General features: G+C 47.2%; 1 protein-coding gene across 4 annotated transcripts in view; it reads left to right on the plus strand.

Annotated features, from left to right (window-relative positions):
- Positions 1-207: 207 nt before the first annotated feature.
- Positions 208-26,518, plus strand: part of ZNF827 (zinc finger protein 827) — a 157,080-nt gene continuing 130,769 nt past the window's right edge. For all 4 annotated transcript variants that reach the window (XM_045831389.1, XM_045831390.1, XM_045831391.1 and 1 more), the window contains exon 1: positions 208-761. In XM_045831389.1, coding sequence (XP_045687345.1) covers positions 719-761 — 43 coding nt within the window. In that variant the 5' untranslated portion in view covers positions 208-718. The remainder of the gene's footprint in view (positions 762-26,518) is intronic.

The raw sequence follows: 26,518 nt of genomic DNA on the forward strand, positions 1-26,518 counted from the left end.
CGCGCGCCCCCCATTCTCTCCACGCGGAGCGGTTGCAAATCCCTGGCTGCGTCCGCCCTGGGAGCCTTAGGGCACCTTCCTCTTTGCTGTGTGTGTGTGTGTGTGTGTGTGTGTGTGCGCGCGCGTGTGTGTGTGTGTGTCTAGCTCTCGCTCTTTCCCTCAGTCTGTGCCTCCGTGTGTGTGTGTGAGTGTGTGTGTGACAGAGAGAGAGCGCGAGAGGAGAGAGAGCGAGCGAGAGAGAGAGCGAGCGAGAGAACGAGCTGTGAGCTGTGCTGCCGCCGCCGCTGCCCTTTGATCCCGACATTAGTGTTAGGGGCTCGGAGACACAGAGCGCGGCCATAGACACCGCGGCACCGGCGCTCATTTATTTATACCTCCCATCACACACGCGAGCACAGGACACACACACACTCACACCTATTAGATCCGTTTCCATTGAAGAATATTACGCTCGGGGGACAAGCCAGGTGCACGACCAAAAAATTAAAAAAAAAAAAAGGAAAAAAAAAGAAAGGAAAGAAAAGAAGAAAACCCCTCTTCTGGCTCCAGGAAACAAGCTTCAACCCATTGTACACACCGGAGAGAAGGGGTTTCCCCCTGCCCGCCCGCCCGCCCCCCAACTACCTCCCCGCTCCTGCCAGTGTCTGCCTCTCTGCCCCCACGGGGGTTTATTTGATCTCACATTAACCAAGGAGGAGAATGTGAGAAAAGGGGGAAAATGCCCAGGAGGAAGCAGGAGCAGCCCAAGCGCCTTCCCTCACGTAAGTCATCCCTTCTCCACCTCTTCTCGTGCCATTTTCTCGCCCTCCCTCTCCTCTTTCCCCTCCGCAGCCTCCTCCGTTGTTTTCTGCATTAGTTTAGGGTTACAGAGGTGAAACTGACAAAGACACAGCCCGGGTTACTCCTCGTTTAGGTCTATGCTGAGGCAGCCATGTTGGTGATGATCAGCCCCGTGCCCTTTCTATTCTCTCTCTCTCTTTTTCTTTCTTTCTCTCAGCCCCCCTCTTTTTTTTTCCTTGAGATCGAGCTTTTCCCCCCTTTCCTTCCCCCTCCCCCTCCTCACTCCGATTTGCTGGGGGAGGGGGCAAGAGGAGGGAGGAGGGGAATAGTGTGGATGCCGTTTTTTTTTTTCCTCTCCTAAATCGGGGGTTGGGGGGAGGTGGGAGAGGTTGGAATCTTTAAAAAAATTTTTTCCTTGTGGATCCCAGAGCCTGAGGGTGCGGGGATCGGGGCGCGCGCGGAGGCCCGGGGGCCGTGACATGGCGTTTGGGGGTGCCGGGGCGAGGGCGCGCGGCCGCCCGCCGAGTACAGGATCCAGGGAGAGGTCCGTCTCCGGCTAAAAGGTTGCGCCGGGGTTGGTCGGCCCTGGAGCCGCCAGCGGCAGCGGCGGCGGCGGCTGGGGCAGGAGCAGGAGGAGGCGGAGGTGGAGGAGGCGGCGGCGGAGGAGGGGAGTCGGGGGCGGGCGAGGCGGGAGCGGCTAGGGAGGGTGTGGGGGCACCGCACACAAACACACGGTACACACGCGCCGCGGGGCGGCTGGTCCCACTGCGCCGGGGCGAGGGGGCGCGCCGGGGCGCGGGGCGGCCGGGCGGGGGGCGAGGCCGGGCAGCGGCGGGCGGATGTGGGGTGCGGGAGCTGCGCCGAGGCGGAGGCAGGAGGCAGGGCGGCTCGCGGCGCGCGAGGTCCCTGCAGAGCTGAGGGGAGGGAGGAGCAGGGCTCCTGGCCGCAATAAAATGCGGGGTCAGTCGGAGCAGACGGAGCCGGGCGAGACTCGGGCGCTCAGACCCCCCTTCCCGGAGAGCTGAGCAGAGTCCAGGACTAAAGTGCATCACAGCCCTCCCCGACTGCAGCCATACACACCAACTGGAGACTCACACCCGCCGGCACGGCCCGGTCCCCTTCCCCTCCTCCACCCGCACCCCCGGTCCCTCTCGGCCCTCTCTACGGCTTTTCTTTGCGAGACTCCTAACTTTTCCCCCACTCCTTCTCCAGCCGCCCCCCACCCCCCATCCTTCTCCGCTTTGAGTGTTCTGAGATGCTGTTAAAGCTAAAAGTGAAGGAGAAAGAAGCGACTAAAAATATCCCCCGGGGCCGCCCGGCTCCTTGAATGCAGGGAGGAGGGGGCAGGGGAGCAGGCGTGGGGCGGGGTGACGGGGAGGAGGGGACGCCGGAGGCGCCGGAGGGAGGGGTCGGGGGAGACTGAGGGTCAATTTCTCTTCTCTCCCCCCGCACTGCTCCCCTCTCCCGGCGGTTTGGCGCTACTTGGAGCCCGATCCTGCAAAACCCGGGCTGGGGGCGGGAGCAGAGACGGAGCGCCCGCCCGCCCGGGTGTCAGGCCGACGTGGTCGGTCACCTGAAGTTCACGGAGGGTGGGGGAAGGGTTAAGGTTATGGTGTCTCGGGCTCCGGTTGTGTGTGAGCGTGTGCGTTTCCGCTGCAGACAGGCAGCGCGATCGATCTCCCCCTCGCGAAATATCCGTGGCAGTGCCTGCCCAGGGGACGGGCAGGGGGCGCGTGTGGCTCGGGCCGGGTGCCCCCGCTGCTCCGTGTCACCCGGGCCGCGGCCAAAGTGGCGAGCAAGGGCACTTGCAGGCAGCCCTCTCCGCAAACATTCCTCCTTCTTTCCCCTTCCCGGTACGCAGGAGTCGACGCACAGAGCTTGGGTTATGCTTTTTTTCCCCTTCCTTTAAAAAAAAAAAAATGCCCCTGTGCAGTCCTTTCTTCGCCTGCCCGCTAGAGGTTCTGAGGATAATATCACATATGTAATATATATGCACATAAAATCACTCACAGGCGGCTGCGTGTGTAGGGAAATTTTGTGCGAGGAAAGAGAAGGCGGTGGAGTCGGGGAGGGCGAGTTGGGAGGCTCCGCGCTGCGATTCACAGAAAACTCGCAGCAGTTGGTGGCAGAGTGTGTGCGTGCACAAGGCCGGCCAGCCACGGCTCCCAGCTCTTTTCGGGGGTGCTTGGCGGGGGCGGAGAGGGAGAGGAGGCAGGACTCCCGGCGGGGTTAGGGGGAGGCTTGCCCTGCTCGGACAAAATGGGCTTTAGTGTTCTCTGCGAACTTGCCCTTAGATGGCAACTTTGGGAGCTGATGAGCTTGTGTGCGAAAAACCAGGGCGGTGAGGTTATTTGGTCATTTTCCTTTCTTCTCGTTTCCCCCTGCTTAAAAAAAAATGTTGGCGGGGTTAGAGGCAGGGTAGGAGAGGAGAAGGGATTTATCTGTTTCGGCGTTGACGGAGATGGACTGCCTTCCCTCCGTTGTGTACAGCGCTGTCGGGCAGCTGCAGCCTGCCCTGCTGGTGACCTTGACCCTGACCTCGTGCGACTACCCTCTCCGTCTGAGAGGAAATTCAGGCTCCATTTTAGCTCATGTGCTTAGTGGACCTCTGCGCGCTGGTGCCTGGTGATTAAGTTATATTTTGAGAGTGGGCTCTCCCACCCTGTCCTCTAATTGAATACTGTTATGCACTCACTTAAACGCTCACACACACACACACACACACACACACACACAACTGTCTCTTTTAGTAACAGAAAGCCACTTTTACTGAAGAAGCAATTACCTTTGGAAACACTGTAAATGCTCCTACAGTTTTTAAAGGGAAGCCCAATTTGAGAAGCTTTTTCACTTACCTTTCCATTGAATGGATTTTTTGTGGATGTGTGCTGCCTGTTCGAAGCATGGTTTACACATGTTTTATAAGCAGTTTCATTGGGACTAAGAGCAATTTCTGGGCAAATGGTGTATTTTGCAATTCAAACTGTAACCCAAGGCTTGCTAAGTGCTGAGTGAGTCTTGAAGAAACTTGCAGTGTGTGCAAACGTAACAAATACTGACTTTGGTAAATAGTGTTAATTGGTATTTAATGTAGAAAATAATTGTAGTCTTAAGTCCCAGTTTTAATGCCAAATTCTTTATTGTTTATTTACACGTGGAAGGAGTTTTCTTTTCCTGGAGAACACTTCTGTATCAGAGTTAAAATTTAGTCAGTCTGGAGATTAAAGTTGCCCTGATAGAAGTCATCCCAGGGCCTGACGAACTTATCCGGGGCTGATTTAAAATTTGACCCTAAAAGGAATGATGTGTGTAATTTGGAGGGTGGGGGAGGTTCCAAGGGAGAATGAGGTAGGGAAAATTGCTTTTGAAACCCAAGAACCCTTCTGAAGAAATACAAAAATGGTTAAAAGCCACTGTTGATATAAGGTTTGAAGAATCTAGAGAACTATAAACACACATTTAAGAAGTTCAAGTTGGAATACAAAAGAAAAAAGAAAAAAACTTGTGAAAACTATCTATAGAAAATTTGGAATGTTTTCCACTTTGTCCTGTGTCTGCCACCTTGTCTCTGCACCTCCCAGAAACAGTTGCTAGTAATGGACTCTTTATGTGTGTTGAATCTGTTTTCCTATTTTACTAAATCCACACTGGCCAGGAACTGTGTGACTGTACCTCCCACTCTGCAGCGCAGACACCAGGGAACCTGGAAGTTCCACCCTCGGGTAGATTAGTCCTGGAAATCCAGACTAGCACTTGGTATTATCTGATACCAAGTCTGGGGTGAGCCTCGGCCCCTGGCACCGAGTCCCAGCAATTCCCCAGGCTGGGCTTCGGCCTGCTAAGGTTTCCTAGCTCCTTCTGTTCAACTAGACACCCATGGGACTGTTCAGAACTGAATTAGCTTTGGGGATGGGTGAGCCTTTAACCTGACACTACTAACCTAAGGGTTAGATTTCTGATTTAAAATGCTACACAGTCATTTCCTCCTGGGCTTCTGAAGTGTGTGTGTGTGTGTGTGTGTTAATATGTGCCTTAAACATATGCAGGAAAAAAAATGGCCCGTTCTGTAGAGTTGAATGGTGATCCTGCTGGCTACAAATCAAAAAGAAGCTCTATACTAGCTTTGTGTGTGTGTGTGTGTGTGATATGGGCCTCATACATATGCAGAAAAAAAAATGCCCTGCCCTATAGAGTTGAATGGTGATCCTACTGGCTACAAATCAAAAAGAAGTTCTATGCTAGCTTTCGGAGGTGACCCCAACAGAGGTTGTTAAACCTAAATTATTTTTGAGAAGTGGCTTTAAAAAGCCTTTATTTCTTGGCCTAGAGCAATCATTGTCATTTTGGGATTTAACCGTGAGTCTGCCGCTCTTGATGGCACTTTTACCACAAAGTTCTTTCCATGAACAAGGTCCAGCACCATGTCCAGAAAATATCCTAGAGGTCCTTGGAGCTATACCATGTGCTTATCTTTAGCAGAATTCCAAGCTGCACAGCTTAAAAATGTCAGCGTAAGAAAGAGGAAGACAGGGAAACTGATAGTGTCCATGACCGTTGCCCAGGCCTGGCGCTCAGTGCTTTATGAACATTATTACACTGGAAATCACAAACTGAAGAGGGGAAGGGTGAGGAAAGGCTTTTTCTTAAGTCTGTAATCCATGCATCTGTAAATCCTCGTTGCATTGGTGCCATCCACACTTTTGTTTAAGTTTTCCTCGTTGGCTTCAACTTCCTAGCACCATGTATGAGTTTAGATCCTATTATATCCACCATTGGAAATCTGCCTGATGCCTGTTCTCGGGGGGCCCCACGAAGGAAAAGTCAATGAAACAGTTGTTTTGTTACTCTAGTGTTTTCATTGTTTACTCAGTTGTGGGTCAAGACCGGAACAGTTATTGTGCTCTTCATTAACAAAACTTTAAAAATTCTCTTTTGCTTTCTAGTAAAATTGGAGAGCAAAATGCCCAACCTGCAACTGGATCCCTTATTTTTCTATTTGAGGAGTCTCTTTTGTGTCTTCTGGAAGAGAAAGGGAGAGAACCTCTTTTCTCTACTTACCATAAATTTTTTTCCGTGTCGAGGCCATACCTCCTGACTCCGACAGGAACCACAGGGAAAATTTTTGAGTCTGGAGCAGTCAAATATTTCACCGCTCCTGTCAGCCAGAGCTAATGATTCCGAGCTCCCCCGTAGCAGGCCAGGGCGATACTGGGCAGTAACGGCTATTTGTTCTGCTAAAAAGAAATCCATATATTCCTAATACAGTAAGTAGGGTCCACCGAGCTTTCCTGTTAAAATAAGAAAGATAGCTCAGAATCACATTCCTTCTAATGCTTCAAAATAGTTTCTAATAAAAAAATTGATTTTTAATTTATCTGCGTGCCGCCATCGCGCCCCGGGGATGACGCGGCTGCGGGGCGTTGACGAGCCCGCTGCACAGAGTGTTACTAAATCATGCCGGAGCGATGGAAACTGGACAGCTTCTGGCCAGGGTTGCAGCTCGCTGTGCATTTGGAGTTTCAGAGTCTTTGAATGGCCTCTGTCAGGAGAGTTCCAAGAGAGGTGTGGAAAACCTCTGTCTCGGGAGGCTTATAAAGTTCAGACGGACAGAGGCCGTGGAAACACCCGAGGGATGGTGTTGGGTTGGGGGAGTGACCAGGCAGGCTTCTCCTGGGGTCAAAAGTTGGTTTAAAATACAAGAAGTCCGATGAATATCAACACGTCCTTGTAAGAAGGATTGGATTAGAAATGTACAATGCCCTGCTGGGTTGCTAACTACCTTCTTTACTAATCCCAGTGGTTTGGGTTCAGATGGTGTCTGAATGAGGTTAGTTGCACCAAGGAGAAAAACTCATCCAGGACCACTGACTCGGGTCATTTATATGCAAAGTGGTGTCTTGGCACTCAACGATGACAAGGTGGGAAGGGAATGATGGTGGAGCCCCCTGTGCAAAGCTCCCGTGGTTTCTGTGACAAGTCGGTAATGCATGGTGAAAGCTAAAGAAAGCACAGCTTAGTCCTGAGCAGGGAGTAATCCAGTGCACCCTTCACCCTGTTGAAGTTGCCTTGTCCCTTCACTATTTTAAAACCTCTGCTGGTGTAGTAGGTTAGCAGGACAGAAACACAGACAACAGGCTGGAGCTGATCTCTTGCTCCATTCTGAATGGTGGATTAGTCATTTTCTATAATTCAGTCAGACTGATCACAGAACAAGATAATGAGAGTGTGACCTACAAAATAGGACTTTGGGGAGAGTTAAAGGCTTTTTGTAGCATAAGGTTGTACAAGACCATAGGCTTGTGGTGAAAGAATAGATTTTGAGTTTTACTGGAAAAAAAATCCACATCAGGCCTGGTCATGGTAAGGATACATGTCGCTGGGTCCTGTTTGGAGGCATTCTTTTCTGTTTCCTCCTTTGCTAGGTGTAGCCCAGTAACTCACACCATCGAGGGCCAAGTATACAAATACTTTATGGTTTGTGGTAGCTGCAATGCCTTTTGTCGTGTTCATAAGAAGCTAAGGTACAAAGCACAAGCCTTAGAAATAGCTAAGCACATTTGATGGGCTGGAGTGTCCAGCTGCTGTCCCCCTTCTGTTTGGGAGCAAGTTTTGTATTTCTATCCTCTGTCTGTAAATTACATTTTTGTGGCATTAGAGAATAGTGTGTGACTAGGTGCTGAAGCAGGGGCCTCTCAGATGTCTCCTGTCATTCCCCGAGGACCTACCTTGGGATAGAATTGCTGTCGTTACAAGGTGGTTTCATAAATTAAAATCAGACTTTGGCTTGATATGAATCTTTAGCCGCATGGGTGCATATTGCTGTTTATTTTATGAAAGCCAGCTTCGCTGCATGCACACACAGACACATGCACACATGCACACAGGGGCCGCACTGTAGCTAATTTTATAAAGTGTACAGTGATACACGCCCACCATGTGAGATCAGCATGTGGTCTTTAGCAACTCTGCCTTTCACAGACCAACCCAGGGTCATATTAAAGGCAACAGATTCTGTGTGCCTAAAAAGGGTATTGTTTCCAGCCGTCCATTCTCTTCTTATGAAACAACAAGCTCCACCACTGAAGTTCTGTGTCTGGAATTCTTTAATGACCAGGGCATAGGGACTCTTTGCCTCAGTTTTTTAAGAAAGTCCGAATTCAGCCAAGTGTTAACCTACCAGCAAGGAGGACGTGCATAGACCTTCCCTGAGGCTCGGACCTGAAAAAGCTGACCCTGAAAAATAATACCTATCTCTCTTTCTGGTAACTGTACGTGAGTCAGAAAAGGGATCAGAACCCACCAGAAGTGTGGCGTGAAGGAAGAAAGACAAGGGGTGAGAGAGAGAGAGAGAGAGATGCGATCTCAGGGTGAACGGGTTTGCAGGCTCTGAAGAAGCTGGACCGAGAGAAGGCCAGGGGAAAATGGACTTCCGTGATCAGCAGCGCTCTGCCTCTCGGAGCGTTTAAAACAGGTCCCTGTGGAAGGGGATGAATTTTTTTTCTACAGTAGATAGTGCTAGTGTCCCGGGTCACCTGGCGGTGTCCTTTGAGAAGCTTTGCTGGTTTTGCTATGAGAGAGGGAGAAAACATCACATGACTTTGCCCTCTCTTCACTGTGTCCACTGTCCATGGTCCAACTTAAGCAAAAACAGAGATGCACAAGCTGAGCTCATAGTGTAGTGGCCAAGGGGACAGGCCGTTCAGATCCCAGCTCCGCCGCTAACTCGCTGTGTGACCTTGGGCAAATGGCTTAACTTTCCTGTCCTCGGCGTTCCTCATCTTCCAACAGCGATAGCAGTTCCTCCTGTATCACAGGGTCATTGTAAGGATTAATTGAATGCGCACATAAATATCCATATTATGTACACACACGAGCCATGCCTAATTAGTGCCTGCTGCACTGAAAGAGCTCAAGAAGAATGAGCTATTATTAAGTGTATGAAATAGGTTTCCATTTGCCTAGATTGTGATTAGACTACAGGAATGTCTGACTCAGAACTTTTTGGTGATTCTGTGTTTTTAATTTTTTTAATTATTTAATTAGAGCGGTGAGGAATAATGTAATATGGTAAAATTCTTTTATAAGGCTGTTTATAACAGGGCTTGCCTGCTGCTAGCTTCACAGGCCAGCAGTGTTACATTAGACATTTACTGTGGGAACGTGTTCCTCTGTGCATACGGTTTGACCTGAATCACGCCTAAATAGTGTAATAACCATGTGAGTTATGACTGGGTTTTCCTGTGAAGTGGGGATAGTAAATCCATGTTCACAGACGTACAGTGAGATTCAAATGAAAGAAGAGGTGTTTAATAAATGTTTACTTATTCATTCATTCAGCAGTTAGTCCAGTGATTAAAATCACCCAGGGGAAGTTTATATTGTTTTTTCCCCTGTGTTACATAGACAATAGTTGAAATTTTGCGTGAAAGGAAAAAAAGGCAGGGCGAGCTGTTTCTAGACCGCAGGACACCGGCCCAGGAGAACACGTTTGGCGGATGGTGGATGGAGGGTCGGGAGCCATGTGCGCGCGCGTTGTGTCCGTGAAGCGGATCCCATCCGCAGTCACGAGCTAGTAGCCTAGGGACGGATTTTGCCCCCCACAGTATGTTGAAAAACCCAAGACAACATTTGGAAATGGGTGGTTTCACATCAAATCAAAATTTTTAGCTTCTTTTGAAAACTTGGAAGAGCCCGCAGCCCTGGGCCCACCTCCCCACATGGCAGCAATCTGCTGCCGGCGGCGGCGGCGGCTGTCTTCCCTCTCCGGGCATGTGCTCGTCAGTCTGCCGCCGATCCTGCCACTCCGCCGCTGCGGCCCCGTCTGCACGCACACCTGCCCGCCTCCCTCGCGCGGCGTCCCTTCGGCCTCCGCAGGCCTTCGGATCACAGGCTGTGCCGCGTTCCTCGGTATTCTGTGGTCTTTTAATTCATCGCCAGGGCTGAGGCGGTGTAAACCGCATTCTGTGGCAGCATCCGCAGGCAGGGTAGGGATTGAGAGCCTGGCACCAGATGCCTGAGTTAGTTATACGTCCTGGCTGCGCCACAGTCTAGCCGTGACCTTGGCAAGTTACTGCATTCACCGGCTGCTTCTCATCTGTACAATGGGGAAGCATTGCGGGTTGTGTGGCAACCAAGTGATTTCATCCATAAAGATATTTATATTTCGATTAATGCCTGGCAGGCACATAGTCTGTGCACAGAAAATGCCCATCGCATGGCTATCCGTGAGGTGTGCGTTCATTTCAACTAAGGGTCCCACTAGCATTGCTTTAATGGCACGGTGTGATTAATCGCAGACAGAGAGTGTTTCCTATCAGTTTCTGATGACCGTCAGCCAAACCCCAGTGGTTCTCAGCCCTGACGGCGAGTCACCTGGAAGATTTAAAGAAATGCGAACACATTCTTGTGCAATGCTCTATGTAAAGTTATTATGAAAATGTGTCTGTCGCAGGTTTCCCATAGTTCGAAGCATTGGAAGCAATAACATATAAAAACGAATCGTAGAGCCCTGGCCGGGTGGCTCAGTGGGCTGCAGCATCGTCCCGTGCATCAAAAGGTGGCACGTACGGGAGGCAACCGACTGATGTTTCTCGCATAGATGTTTCTCTCTCTTTCTCTCCGTTTCCTCTGTCTAAAATCAATAAACATATCCTTTGGTGAGGATTAAGAAAAAACCCAGAAATCAAAATATTAAAAAATAACAAATGCAAACACCCCTGGTTTTAAGGGATTTAAGGTTAAGTGTCCAGAGCAGAGCCTGGGCATGGGCAATCTTAGAAAGCTCCCTAGAGTGATCCTAGTGGAGGATACTCAGGGTTGAGGACCTCCAGACCCCGACCAATGGGTTGATGCCATTTTCAGCCAGAAATAAAGACGTGAGGTTGAACTTGGGTAGTTCATTGACAATAATTTGTTAGGCTCTTAGAATCCTAGAAACGGCTCGTGGACCTGAGCAATGGAGTCCAGCTCTTCCAGGTTGGAAACCAGAGGCTCAGGGAAGGACCTGCAGTAGGCAGGAGACACAGCCTCCAGTCTCGTCTGTCCCTCTCTCCCGCCACGGACATCAGGGTTTCCCTCCAGCTTTATGACTTTGGCTGAGTCATTTAACCTCTCTGTGCTTATGTCGCATCATCTTGTAAAATGGGTAATAATACGTTAACCACGTTTTGTATTTATATTAGGCTTCATTGTCCACAAAGCATTTTCACTGATACTGTTTGTCTGTGAGGCAGACAGGGAGAGGTTCCTCTAGCCAACTGGATAGAATTAAAAACTGAGCCACGGAGAGAAGGAAGGAGCTCGTGGTCACCAGTGTCAGCACTGTCAAGGACTGGATGGACCATCTCCTGGTCTCCTGAGGCCCATTGCATCTCTGAGGGCTGAGAAGTCTTCACGGGGTCCAGCAAGCTGAAGGACATGCTTTCCCAGCCACACCTCCTCTCGAACCCTTAGGTGCTGGTGGAGCTCATTGCTCTGTGACTCACTTGTGTCACCAATAATATTTCTTTCTCAAAGACTGATTTTGACTTTGGACTAAGTGGGAGGTAACAGAATAGAGGCACATGCAGTGACGCTGTCTGGGGTCTCAATTACGTGCTCCATGTGGAGAACACTGCCTTTGCTAATGGCTTAGAATTGTGTGTTGTTTTCTGAGCGGGTCCTGTTTGGTCCTGCTTGTTCACCCATCAGTCCTCTCGAGATCGTGCAGCACAGCTGCATTTGGGAGGAAACACAGGGTGGGACACCCGATGCTTTAGGAAATGTTTCTGAAATGTGCATTATGATTTCTCCCTTCGAGGGGAAAGCAGACCTCAAATAATAACTCACTGGGTTTTAATCTGACCTTAAGAAAGAGGGAAATCAAATTATAGTGAGCTGCTTTCTGACATTTATAGGAAGAGAAAAATTTCATAGTCTAGAAGTAGGGTTTGGGTTGGCCAGACTACTTGATCGTAGTTAGAAGTGCTGTACACCAACAACGGCTGGCATGCTTGTTCGAAAGCGAGGAAATACGTACAAAAGAAAATAAACAAATACAAGTATTTAAAATATGAGTTAAATGTACTTCATAAGGCTGACACTGTAGAAATCAGATACTGTTTATTCGTTTATTTTTAAAACTCTATATTGCCTGTCCAGTGTAAATAACGAAAGCTGTGGGGGACTACTTAGAGTAAAATGGGAAATACCCCAGAGCACCATTCATCATCAAGCCACGTTTAAAATCCAGCTTTTGTTTGAAGAACGGGTGTATTTTAGCCGAGTTCATTTAGGTACTAAATTCAGAACAACGGTGGTGACATTGGACTTGTAAACTGACTAGATCGGCTGTGTAATATCGAATCTCAGCTTGCATGTCCTGATTTAAAGGGGGAAATTGATAAAGTTCTCACCAGAAGGGAGGTGGCTAGAACGTTGAGGGCTCTTGAAATCATCATAAGAGGAATTAAATATCGAGGCCTCTGGGAGTGTTGGATTTGAACATAAGAGTGAGGGGGAGAAAAACCATGCAGGGTGACCGTGTTCAAACATACGAAGTTGTGGGAAGGGGTGTAAACTCACTCTCAGTTGTCATTTGTTCTAAATTCTCAGCTGGTGTCTGATAGTTGATACTTGGTTGATTCACTGATTCATTCATTGATTTATCGATTCATTCTTGCAGCAGTAACTGAGTGCTTCTGTGCCGGAAGTAGGGAATCTGTAGAGCTGAACAGAGCGCAGTCTCTGCTCTCAAGGAGCTCTGAGACAAGTGGGTGGAAGAAGAGATGGAAACAAATAATTAAAATTTGGCTTGAAAAACACTGTCATAGCTTTATGAATGCTGAGCAGAAAACAGAGAACAGGACCCGTGCCATTGAAGTTATAGGGAAGGGAACTTTGAGTTCTCAAGTCAAGGGCCTGTCAAATAAGCAAAACTGCCCCCAGATGAAACAGCAGACCTTGTGTTCACTTAAGCAGCTGGTTCAGCCACCCGCCAAGGGCGATTTTCTAGGGACTGCCAGTAATGAGGGGTGGGCTGGGGAGGAGAAGTGTTGAATTCTAAAGCCATTTAATATTATGAAGAGGAATTCTCTAAAGCAAATGTTGCTTCGATTTGTTATTACAAAATGGGAAATCTGCTCCTTCAGCAGGGGAAAGCATACTTCGATAGTGTAAACTGAAAGCCTTTTGAGCGTAATGGTGTATGTCAACACCCACGGTTTCACGGCAGGGCAGTGAGGGTTTGACTGGCTGACAGTTGTCACTGTACTGGGTCTCATCCGTTGAGAAAAGTTTTCGAGCGTGTACCTGGCCCACAGAAGTTGTACACGTAGAGTGCCGCCTCTGCTGTCCTTTCAAATATGTTGACACAAAACAATCACAGATGATAAGTACAAATCAATAGGCTAACAGATGTGAGGCAATGTAATAGGAACTAGATGTGTAAATGTTCGAGGCAACCTGGCGTTAAGAGTGATTGGTAACCTGGGTGGCGTAGCTCAGTGGATTGAGCTCGGGCTGCGAACCAAAGTGTCACAGGTTCGATTCCCAGTCAGGGTATATGCCTGGGTTGCAGGCCATGACCCAGCAACTGCACATTGATGTTTCTCTCTCTCCCTCTTTCTCTCTCCCTCCCCTCTCTAAAAGATAAATAAATAAAATCTTTAAAAAAAGAGTGATCGGTAAAGGATTCTTGGAAAGGAGTGACCCTGAAACATCGCAAGGAAGTGATGGATTTAGGTCTTGAGAGGGGAGAACATTCCAAACAGAAGAAATGGCATTAGCCAGAAGTGGTTCACATAGACCACAAGTGTGCAGGAGACACTAAGAAGAAACTGGATTGAACCCGAGGGGCCATGTTGGTGGTGTAAGGATAGGAGGCAGGAAAGATATAGTAGGAGCTGGCCCAGGTGGTAAGGGGTTACAGTCATACCTGGGTACTCATTGGCTTCAGAATTTGTCACACCCTGTACTTGCTGAGTTTTGATGGGGAAAAAGATGTTTCAACACTGGGTGCTTGCTCCGGTGCTTCCTTGGTACTCCTCCCTTTTGGCACCTGTCACGAGCTCGGGAAGGAATTAATGACAAGTACCAACGTACTACTGTAACTGTGTTGTGATTGCTAAATTTAGTGGTTTGGATACTACACAAAATCAACTGTGAAATGTGGTAGCATGTTTCATTGTGATAAAAATGGAAATAGAGGATGGAGGGAGACATGGGATTTTTAAGGAGGGAGGGCTGTTGAAAAACCAAACCAGATGGGTGGCAGTGGATGCGACCTCAGAAGGTGTCCGGGGGAGAGACCTGCCGGAGGGGCGGCCTTCTCTGGGGCGGGTGCTGCAGACCCCTCACCAGGGCTTGCCCCCACGCCCAGCCCCTCTGCAGGGCCTCTCTTTGAAGGCTGTAAAGTGTGTGTGATTTACAAACAATAATATAGCTAACAGTTATTCATATCTACTGAAGCATAATAGTAAAATCAACGTCTGTAAACGTGCCGCCCAGTCTAACAAATTCCAACACAGTCAAACTTCTCCATACTCTTCTGCTACCTGTTCCCACTTTCTTAAATTTTGTTTATTGTTTCCTTTGCTTTTTCTCAATAGCTTTATCGTATTTGGTTTTGCTTGTCTTTGAAATGTATAAAAAATGCTGGTATACAGCATGCATTTTGCACGTGGGTTTTTCATTCGACTGTTGTCTTTGTGAGGTTTATCTGTGCTGATGCATGTAGCTATGGTGCATCCATTTTCACAGCTCTGCAGTATTGGGCTGTAGAAGTGTGCCACGTTGGGTGTGTAGTTTGTCCCCCACTCCCCCTCACTTTTTTTTTTACTGTTAGGAACAGTTGGTCTGAGGTTAAATTCTCTAACACTGGGTCTCAAACATCTTGGTCTTAGGACCTCCTAATAGTTATTGATGATTCCAAAGAGCTTTTGCATATATGCATTTTATCTATATATATCATATAAACAATTATAACTAAGAAATTAAATATTTTATTAAAATAATTATTATAAACAATTTTGTGTTAACTATAAATAGCATATCTTTATTAAAAATATACCTTTTCCAAGAACATTTAGTGAGAAGAATGGCATTATATTTTTGCAAATTGCTTTAATGTTTGACTTAATAGAAGACAACTCGATTCTCATCCCTGCTGCTGCATTCAGTCAGATGTGACTTCCTGTTTTGGAGCCGGTGTATGAAGAAAATCCAGCTTCGCCAAGATATGCAAGTCTTTTTAGATAATTATGGATGTTCTTTGGTTCTATGCCACTGCACCAAGACTCAAAAAAGAGGTAGCTTCTTATGGTTTAGATGTAATATAAAATAGGATCTTTTTGTATTCTGTTACATTAAAATCTACTGGTCGATCTTGACTTTAAGTGGATCGTCATGCATGTAACATCAAGCACTGGTCACTTGAAATATATTGGTTCACCGAGTTATGTAGCTCTACCAAATGTTGACATATTTCATTATACAATGTAAAAAATTATTAACATCAACACTGATCTTATTTGAAAAGTGTCTGTGGGTAAGCTGTCAAGTTCACAATGTAGGACATGGGTTTTCCAAAGTTTAATTCATGCTCGAAAGCTTGACTTTTGTCATTGGCTGCAAATACTGTCATTTTTCCCCTTAAAGTTTCAGCCTTCATTCATTTCTAAGAAATGGTCTGCCAGATGCCCAAATTTGAATGACCATAGTTTGTCAGTTACTCTCCCAATTAAAAGTGATATTTCATGAAAAAAGGGGCCAGGTCAGGTCCCAACTCAATCATACATGTCCTTTTCCTTGAGACAGCTGTCACATTCCAGTAATGTGCTTTATGCATACATTTCATTACATAATATAATAGGGAAAAGATGTTTGCTCCAGGGTCAGTCTTTAATAAAAGTAATAATTTTTACTGCTGCTTCCTCAGAGACATTGAGTGAAACCGGCCGGGTTATTTTGTCTGTTTTTGTTGTGTGTGTGTGTTTACTGTACGTGGTGGTGAAGACTATGACAATCTGGTGTGGCCACCTTGATTCATGCTAAAGCATCAGCATTTTACCCGCCTTTTTGTCGGCGTCATTGCTGCAAATGCCAACAGAGTGAAAAAGGGCGAATGATGTTTTAATGTCAATGTTTTCATCTGAGACTTCCTGTGGACCGTGGGGTCCACAGACCACACTCGGAGAGCCGCTGCCCTAACGTGTGCACACGGGGATGGGAGCGCCAAGTGTCTGCAGCTGTGCTCCTTCCGTTTTACTCGGTCGTGTTACAGGGCAGCCCTTCGTGAACATTGTCACTGAAGACACCAGCCCAAAAGGTGGCGAGAACTCTGACAACCGGAAACCTTCACCTCCTCAGGGTTCTCAGCTTTTGTGAGGTTTCTTCGAAGAATCTTTGAAGTGTCTTTCAAATCTGCCTCTAAATTCAGGGGAGAAATAGGCATTTTACTCTCTATGCCGTCTGTTTTAAAATACAAGCACTGTTTTAAAATGAACTCATCAGTTAAGTAACTTTTCTTCCCCACCCACCTGTTGTGTCTAGTCACTGTTTTGCGGAGATGCACCCCGTTGATCCCATGACCTCCGAGGAGCCCGGTTAGAGAGGGGGAGCTCCAGTGGGCCCCGCGGTTTAGCGTGACTTAGCTTCAGGGGCGCGTAGTTGCGTGCAAGAGATGGCTACAGTTTTCCAGGCTGGGGGGCAGGAGTGTTCCCGGTCCTCTGTGGTCTCTTTCTGGGTTGCTTGCTATTCTCACCAACCACTAACCCACTTGCCCAAGACAGAAACCTGAGTATAATCCTAGACGCTGCCCTCTTCCTTCCTTCCCACATCAAACTCGTCTCCAAGTCTGTTTGCTTCTGCTTCCACAATCTCTCCAGAATTCACCATGCCCACCACTTTAGTTTATGTTGTTTTCTCCCATAAGAACTGAGGGTTTTTGGGGGTGTTTTTTTTTTTGCCTCAGTCTCACCCCTCCCTTCCATGACCCGGCCTCTGTAATCCAGTCTTCACAGGAGACTTTCTAAAACACTCGTGTAATCCAGATAATCCTTATTTAGGATCTTTTGGGCATTCCCTAAAAGGATAAAGCTTGCTATTCTTAGTAAATTATAGGAGATATGTCATCATCTGAGGCCCTTTTCCACCGCCCCTTATTTCATTCATATCGAATTATCTGTTTTACAGACCACCATGCCTTCCTCTCTTTACTTTGGCGTATTCTCGTCCCTGTTTTGGGGACGTCTCCAACCCGTCCGATTTGCCCGATTGCCTGCTGCTCTTCCTTCAACACTCAGTTCTCAGAGAAGCCTCCCTGGCTCCCCTCGTCACCTACCGTTGCCCCACTTACTGGGCAGCATTAGTCATCTCCCCCTGGGCCCCCACAGTCACTGCTAATGCCTCCCATGTGACATTATACTTAGTCATTGATCTGTGTCCTCACTGACTGCACTTTTGAAGGGTGTGGACTACTTATTCCTTTTTATACATTCTTGCACCTATTAGTACCTGGTGTGCAACAGGTGGTTAGTGAGATTGTTAAATAAACACAAGGAAAAATTAAGCACAGGTTACAGAATCAAAGAGATAGGAGATGTTTCATAAACACTGTTGAGTAAATGACGGAGTGAAATTAAGAAAGGGGTTGCAGGATCAAAGACTTTGGAGGTATTCCATAAACACTATGGAAAGGAAGGGAAGGAGGGAGGGAGGGAGAAGGGAAGGAAAGAAGGAAGGAAGGAAGGAAGGAAGGAAGGAAGGAAGGAAGGAAGCTAGTTAAAAATGGGTTAGAGAATCAAGGGCTTTGAAGAACTTCTGCTGTCTTCCTCTCTCAGGAATGAGAAAACAGTTTGCCTAACTTGTACAATGGGCAGGGCAGGGGCGATGAGCAGTGGCCTAGGGATGACTGGAGACAGTCATGCGCTTCTGGAGGAGAGACTTGCCGAGCAGAGCAGAGGCCACGGTCTCCACCGCAGGGGGCTGCCACACAGTCTGAGTGCGAGGGGGAACTTCTGTGGTTGGAAGTCTGGGGCGCATTCCAGACTGCAGAGTTTCCCCTCGGCTATTGGCTGTGGCTCTCTCTGTGCTCAAACTGTGCCAAGACTGTAAGATTTTCCTGATGACTGGGCATATTCCACATCTGGATTCCATGGTCACAGCAGCTAGAAGTTTCCCGTCCACTTGGGTTGAGGCGATTATGATATAGAGCTGGGTAGCAATAGCAACAAGTCTGAGGTAAGCCCTACTACTTCAAGTATTGCTTCAACAGAGATTTCTGGGTGCCTGGGAGAGAGGGGACGGGGAGACCGTTTACTAAGAGCTCACTCTGGGAGCTGCGTCGAGTGCATTGTTCTGACTTCGCCTTCACAATTACCCTGTGAAATCACAGGTATCGACATCCTAGTCTGTAGACCATAGGTGAGAGAATGGGCTTGGAGATGTCAGGTGGGCGGTGGAGCAGGGTTTGAGTGTGAGTGCCTGGTGCCAAAGCTTGTGGTCTTGTTTTATCAGTTTGGTACGTTCTTGAGGTTATGTATATGAGGGGGGACCCCCTCAAAACAAGAATTATCTTCTGGAGCATGGGCCCCTTGTAGTACAGGCTCACCTAGTACCTGCTAGGTGAGTGTTCTAGGAACCCATCTGTATCAGTGGAGCAGCTGGCGTTGTTGCAAGAGGCTGCATCCAGCTTCAGTGAATTTTTTTGAAGACTCAGCACATTTGCTTCTTCCATGATGAGTGACTATGAGCACACTTGGCCACACCATGCTGAGTGTTCAGCAGTTTTTGGCTAAAAACGGCATGACCTCATGCACCACCCTCCCTATTCACCCGAACTCACCTGAGCAACTTGTTTTTTTGTTTCCCTGGATGAAAAAACTCCTCAAAGGGCAACATTTTGCCAATGTGGAAGAAGTGAAACAAAAAAGGGCAGAAGCACGAAAAGGTATCAAAATCATCAAGTCCAAAAACCGTTTTGAGCAGTGGAAAAAAGTGTAGATAGGTGTATTGCATCAAATGGAGAGTGTTTTGAAGGTGACTGACATTTAAACGTGTAAGAATAAATACACAGTTTTTTATAAATAAATTCCAGAGAAGAATCTTTAGTTTTATAGTCAATGTGGTCTGTGCTTTGCAGCTTGCAAGTGCTTTGCCGTCTCCGCAGGGCCACCTGTGGATGGAAGAAGGAGCAGGTGTTACGAGCTGACCCCACTTTATAGATGAGGGATCCGAGGAATGGGGTGGGGGGAAGTCTCACATGTCTGATTCATCACTGTATTCCTAATACCCAGTCTGCCGGTTAGTATTTAGTAGGCTCCCTGGTTTTTGTTAAATAACAAACATCAGGAATTACATAGCTGGTAAGTGCCAGATCAGACTGGGACCCAGATCTCTGAGTTTTAGCACGGGGCTCCTTCCACTGCTACAGCACCCTGCTTTCCCCGAAGCTCTAACCAGAGAGATGCCAGAGTGGACTCTGTCATTAGCAGGCTTTGGGCTTGGGAACCCTCTGATGTGGCTACCTGGTGAATTGTGTGCTGAGGTGGAGCTCGGTAGGGGCGGATCTAGAGAGCAGTGCCTTTCCCTGGAGTCTGCCGGCTCCTTGGGGCGTGATTTATAAATTACTGCCCTGTTCTAACCCTGCACTGTGTAGGTCAAGAATCGGAGGCGCAAAGGTGCTTTGTGACTCACACAAGTGGCTGGATTAGGAAGGTAATGGTGAAACTTGTTGCCACATATCTGAATTTTCAATGCTGCTTTAAAACACCATTCTGCTTTTATTACAAAAGAAAAGCCCCTCTTCTTTCGAGCGGGGGTTGGCAAACTATGGCCTGTTTGCAGCCCCTCGGGAGTAGTTTGCACATTTTTCAAAGGTCGTTAAAAAAAACAACCAAAACAACAACTAAAGAACACAGAATATGGGACAGAGACCATATGTGCCTAACAAAGCCTAAAATATCGCCTGCCTGGGCGTTCATGGAAAAAGACTGCCAGTCCTGTTTTCAGGGTGCACTGCTGCGGATAGGACCATGGAGATCCCAGAAGAATTCAGCTTTCGCCACGGAACTTCAACACACGTAGATCCACCACAAAGCCTGATAAAGTGGGCATGTTTATACCAAAAAGCTTTTGAAACTTGTATCCCTTCAATGAACTTCTTTAAATTGCCCAGCAGGCTTTTATCCTCTTTTTCCAATACAGGTGTTTGGTTCTTATGATCTGTGGTAGACACGGCAGCCAGAGAACTGCAGGCAGGTCTGTGAGATGGAAAGGAAGTGGTGTGCTTATTCAAATACAGAATGAGGGCATTTGATAGACCCTCAAAATGCTAAGAAGAGGAACTGATATGCAAATAATGTAAGAGGCCACTCCCAGGAAGTAGCTGTGTCACTTTGGAGCCATACCTATGCAATGCTAGAGGGGATTTTGTGTGTGTGTGTGTGTGTGTGTGTGTGTGTGCATTTACCTTGGGGTTGAGCCTTCATCTGAAGCAGCAGTAGAGTGGATTCCCTGCCCTCCTCCTTGCCCCTCAGTGCATTTCCAGAAGCACTGAGCTTTGTTGGGAAGTGGAACAGTTTCTGCTCTAGAGCATTGCTCTTGATGACACACCACTGGGAAACAGAGCCAGATTTCAGGGCATCCTGGCCCTTGGAAGGAGCCAGCAAAGAGGAATGCATTCGACCACTTGATTGCAGCCCTGGCACAAAGCCTGGTCAGGGTAAAGGTTAAAATTGTTGGCCTAAATCAGTGTTCAAAGTTAACTTTGAATTAGGGTTGTCCTAGTAATTGGTGTCCTTTGATGTCACAAATTCTTGTACATTACCCCCCAAAATTCACCATTCCAAAGCACCAATATCCTTTCCCAAGTGTGTGGGGGCTGGGGAGCTGCCTCCTCTGCAGCTTTTGTTTTCTATGTAGTTAATCACTAAATAAAAGGCAATTTCATCTCCTCTCCTTGGCTACATCTGCAACTTATCCCCCAAGGCACTTTTCTTTCTGGATATACACATATTTTTAGTAAGTAAAGGTCTCACTGTGTGAAATTTCCCATCAGCAGGCAGAATGATGATGTGCGTGAAGTGTGTCATTACAGGGTGCCTGGTCAGTGTGCCCAGGAAGGAACGTCTCACTTTATGCATGCACTGAGATCTCAGTGAGGAGCCATTTTTCTCCTTTATAGAGTGCTGTTTGTAGATGAGAAAATGTATTACTATGTTATTAGGGCTTTTCGTTGTTGTTGTTAAGTTCTTTTTTGATCTATTAAGCAGTTCCTGGTGATTTCAGTTGCTTGGCAATTTATCGTTCATCTTACAAAACAGGTATTGGTAATGGCGGGATGAAAACATTTATACAAGAGGAAATAAAAGTCAAGGAAGCAGATAATCGACCGATTTATCAGCCTTAGCAGGCGATTTTTTTCTGAGAACACTGTGGTAGCCATGGTAAATTTACTTCTGATTGCTTCGGGGGACAGATTCTGTGTGCTCTTTGTAACATGGAGGTACACGGACAGGTGCAGGAGCACGTGGTCAGTCCGTGGACTAACCGGTACTGTTTGGGTCTCTAGATGGGCCTTTTGGCCAGTGGATTCATGCTGTATTTTGAAATGTCTATTTCTTAATTTGTTACACCATATGGGATGATGAGAATATATATATATGTATATAGATATAATGTTTTTTGGTCTGGACATTTCTAAGTAGCTTTAGTAACAGAATACTTCTCTGTTTTTTTCTAATCCTTACTGGAGGACATGCTTATTGATTTTATAGAGAGGAGAAGGGAGGGAGGGAGAGAGGGAGAGAAACATCGGTGTAAGAGAGAAACCTTGATTGGCCGCCTCTCATACGTGCCCTGACCTCGGACCGAACTCGCAACCTGGGCATGTGCCTTAACGGAGAATCCAGCCTGCAACCTTTTGGTTTACAGGACGACACTCCAACCAGCTGAGCCACACTGGCCAGGGCTAGAATACTTCTCTCGCTTAACATTTTCTCAGAGTCTTTTATTTCAAAGAAATTTGGCTCAAGTTTAAAGATGGACAAAAAAATAACCTATTCATCTGCTCATAGCCCTTCCAGCTGTGGAGGACTGTACCGCGAGCAGCAGTGTGGCCAGTTCTGTACAATCATACCCAACGTACACAAAAACTACAGTAGTAGAGCTGAGGTTACCATTTAGAATCCAGAGGTAAACAAACCCCGAAAGAAATTAGTCTTAGGCCTTTATTCAGACTTAAGTGTATTTGTTTTCTGGGGCTGCTATAGCAAAGTCTGCACACCATGGGGTTTAAACAACAGAGGTTTACTGTCTCTCTGTGCTGGAGGCCAGAAGTCCAAGATCAGGGTGTCGGCAGGGCCATGCTCCCTCTGAGGACGCTAGGGAAGGACCTGTTGCCAGCCCGTGTCCCTGCGGCTGGCAGTTCCTTAGCTTGTGGCAGCGTAACTCCAGTCTTCCCATCACATGGTCCCCATGTGTCTGTCTGTCTCTGTGTTCAAATTTCCCCTTAATGGGGACACCAGGCCTACTGGATTCAGGCTCACACTAATGACCTCATCTTAACTTGATCATCTGCAAAGACCTTATTTCCAAACAAGGTCAGACTCACAAGTTACTGGGTTTGGACTCCAACATCTTTGGGGAGGATACAATTCAACTCATGACAGTAGGTTTTCATCCTTGGTTTGCACACAGTTTAATAAGCCTGGTGATTGCTATCAGCTGTGGCAGACTGAAAGCCACAAATTCAGAAGGAAGGGGCTCTGCGTCGGGCATAACAGAGAAGGAGAATTCCAAAGGACTGTTAAAGAAGGAATGGTAGCTTACGATACAGTAGCTTGGGGACATTTAACATGGGGGCAAGCGGCTGAAGAGCTCCAGTAGCCTCTGAGACACATCTATGCATTACAAATGTAATAGTCACGTTCAGCACATCATATCTGAGTATATCTGCAGTTTTAAATACCATCAGAATGAAATTTTGAGATGTTAACTACTTGAAAGTACTTTGGTACTTTCTGGTTATTTGAAAAGGTTTTTTTTTGTTTTGTTTTGCTTTGTTTTGGTCTGGTCAGGCTACTCATGTTCTGTTAGATATTCTGAAGGTTTGGGGTTGAACCTCATCTTCTCACTCACTAGCTGTCTGTTAGGTAGGCCATTAATTTTTTGGAACCGTGGTTTCCTGGTCTGTAAAATGAGGAGAGTATGGTCTGCCACATAAAATTGTCTCGAGGATCAACTTTGCTGATGCAAATTTAAAAAGCAAATGTGGTAGCAGGTATATTTTCAGTGCTTTCTGCAGGGTTGTTCATTCATTCGGCAAATGTTCATGGGGAGACTGTTACGTTCCAGCCTTGTTCTGGAATTCATGCATCCACTTCATGGTGGCTGTGCTCGGATTTAGTAGCAGAAGCACTGGCCTTTGGATTGGGACGTCTGAGCTCAAGTCCTGACTATGCCTTTAAGTCAGCTTTGGGACCTTGAGTAAGTCACTGGCCCTCCCCCAGCCTCTGCCTAGAGATGAGCCATATGGGCTAGATCCCCAAGGCCTTTCCATGTGTAAAGTTGTTCATATGACAAAATTCAAGTTCAACAAATAGGTTTACAGTTCTTGACAGCCTGCACATCAGTTGTCCCATCCTGGGAGGTTATCCTCCGTGCTTTACCTTTTCTCTCTGAAGTGGGGGTAGTGGGACTGGTGCTATCTGTTTTCTGATAGTAAGAACAGTAACAATGATAGCTCTTTACTGAGCTTTGAGACGGCGCTTAGGACTTTTCATGCGTTCTTGCTCCTCAAAATAGGGTACACGTTTCTCCAAAGCAGGTGGATATCCAGAGAAACACGGTGCATCAGCCTGGATGGTTTGTGCGAAACACTCCCGTATTATTACGTAAAGACAATCACACCTATAGTATCGAGTGAAGAAGTAACTTGAAATGTTAAGCCAAAACTCAATGAAATCTGGGGCTTCGTGGAGGGGGCTTCAGCTTCCGCCCCAAATTCCGTAGGATGCAGTCCACTTTTCTTGGCCACTAGGGAGACTTTGGTGGGAAGGTTTGCAAAGCAGATTCTTTTCTTCTTCTGTGTTTGACTCACAGGAGAAAAATAGAATTCTAAGTTGTAATTTTGAGAATAGTTCTCATTTCCAGTACTGACTGTGCTATCGGGTAATCCCATTCTTCTTTCTTTTTCATACATTTAACAAATAATAATTGAGCACCTGCTGTGTGTTTGGTAACATTCAAAGTGCTAAGGATACAGCAGCAAACAGTAGAAAGCACTCTCTCTCACGGAGCTTTTGTTTTGATAAACAGTGATGTTTGAAGGGGGAGCCCTGAGGAAGTAAGGGAATCAACCATGTGTCTGTTTGGGAGTTAAAAAAAAGATTTCAGGCAAAGGAAACAGCAAGTGCAAACAAAGGTCCTGAGGCAGGAGCCTGTTTTATGTAGGAGAGGAGGTCAGAGGTATACGGATTCATAGGACCTTGAGGTCAAGAAAAGGGTGTTGAATTTTATTCTCAGAAGCATGAAAACCATTGTGGAGGCTTTGGGATGAGAGTAGTGGAATCTGACATAATGTTTATTTTTTTAACTTTAATTTTGTGACACTGGAAGGGTATATTTGCAGCATATGTAATAAATGGTTATCCAGAATTGATAACATAAAAGTTTGTCCACTTTCATCAACAGACGATTCAGAGACACAGAAATGCAAATGTTTAATACACTTCAAAAAAGATGCTTAGGCTTTGGCTTATTGGTGACATCATATTTTTTCAAAGCTCATTTTGGCTGCCTGCTGAGAATCCTAAGTGGGGGGACCAGCTGGAAGGCTACTGCCACAGGCCTGGCAAGGGGTGGCAGTGCTGTGTGTCCCAGGGCAGTGGTGGCAGAAATGATGGAAAGTGACAAGATTTGGAATGTGTATTGAAGGTAGAACCGACCAGATCTGCAAATGAATTAGATGCGGGGCGGGGGGTGGGAGGGCGCGTGTAATAGAAAGAGAAGAGTGCGAGGATTTTGGCCTAAGCAATCCTCAGGATGCAGGGGTTGCCCTTGATGTTGAGATGGGCAGTTTAATGGAGGAGCTTGGTCAGTTCCTGGGTCACCGGAAGATCAGACTAATGAGTGACTTTATATGCAAATATTAAAACTGGCTTAGATACTGTTTGAAACTCACGTTGAGGATAAGGAGTGGTGCGTTCCTTTTTGTTAACCTCTTTTTTACTCAACAGGCATTTAAAACAATAATGTGAAAATACTGCTGTGTCCAGATGCTCCCCCTGACCCCGGAGCCCCTCCCTGCCATCCAGCCTGTAGACTCGCGTCCTCCCCAGACGCCCTGCCATTTCCCCACGCCCTCACGGCACCTTTTCCCCAGCTGGACTGGGGACAGGAATCTGGTTGTCTTCTCCACCCTGGCAGTTTTAAATAACTAGCAGTTCTTAAATTTTCTTCTGGGCCACGCTGAAAGCGCTCCGGTGCCCAGGGCATCGATGTTTCAGTAACTGTGGTCTCTGAGGCTTTGTCCTGCGTTTAACTCCGACTGTGGACTTGGAGCCCGAACCCCCGAGAGGTCTCTTAGGTTCAGGTACAACTGGCTTGGGGGGGGGGGAGTGCTAAGGCTTTCAAGCTACAAAGGGGTAATTTAAAAATTGTCAGGTACAACCAGCCTAAATGAGGTTATGTGTTATGCTTAAAATTATAAAACTGGTTCAGAACAGCCCGACGTGCAGCATACTCAGCCTTTATTAAACATGATAGAGGTCACTGCTGTTGCCTTCCGGGTGCCTCTTTGCCTCTCCTTTCTTCTGTGACCCACATTGAGCCAACGGCAGAACACACCCTCCAGCTTCAGTGATAGGACCCGGGAGCTGAGCCTGACCTCTCACAGGCCAATCAGAGGGGGAAGGACCTCTCTGTAGTGGTAAGTCACTGAGAGTGAAACCCCAGAGCCTGTGCAGCCCGGATGGCAGCCTCCTGGGAAAGGGAGCCAGAGAGGATGAGGCTGACCTCTGAGAGAAGGGACTAGAGGCAAATGAGAGAGCTTTGACATCCTGTCGGCTGCCAGTAGCTGCTCTGTGCCCCCTCGGCGGGCGGCGGCTTTTGGCACGGGACTTCGAGCGCTAGCTGGGGCTTCCTGCCCTCCCCGTAGTCCCCACCACTGCAGGAGCTGTGGGCAGGGCACTGGGCAGGGCGAGCAGGAGGGACTGACTCCCGCTCCTGCCTCTGGTCTCTACGAGCTAACGGTTGCACAGCTAGGAAGTATGGTGAGATGATTGATAACATCTTCCTTAACCAGCCAGCGGAGGACGTCTTTTTAACCTGTGAAGAATTAAGGATATAGAATTTTTTCATTACATTGACTGATGCAACAATTATCACCTGGATGTTAGCTTTCTCCATGACCAGGTTGTTTTCCTGTTGGATGGTTTGCAGAGGAGCAAGCCCACTTCTGAGTGAATTTCCAGTGTCATCTGTTAAAGTCTTCATCCCTCGAGGTCCATTTCCAGAGCCACCTGTGCCCCCGGAATGAATCGCTCCCCCTTTTGTGCGCACACACCCCTTGCTCTGTTCCTTTGGACCCTCTGCCTGTGCAAGCCTCGAGATCCCGTGGATCATGAACTGCCGGTCCGGAGACTGTGGCATCTCTGAGTCGCCTCATTGTGGACTTCCTTGAAAATAGGAAATGCTCAGTAAATGCTTGTAAATGAAATCAATTATTAGCATTGGTTTTGCTGATAACTTTCGTGTACCG

Source organism: Phyllostomus hastatus, unplaced genomic scaffold, assembly GCF_019186645.2.
Source record: "Phyllostomus hastatus isolate PE091 unplaced genomic scaffold, TTU_PhHast_1.1 phas_contig_159, whole genome shotgun sequence".
NCBI classification, from domain to species: Eukaryota; Metazoa; Chordata; class Mammalia; order Chiroptera; family Phyllostomidae; genus Phyllostomus; species Phyllostomus hastatus.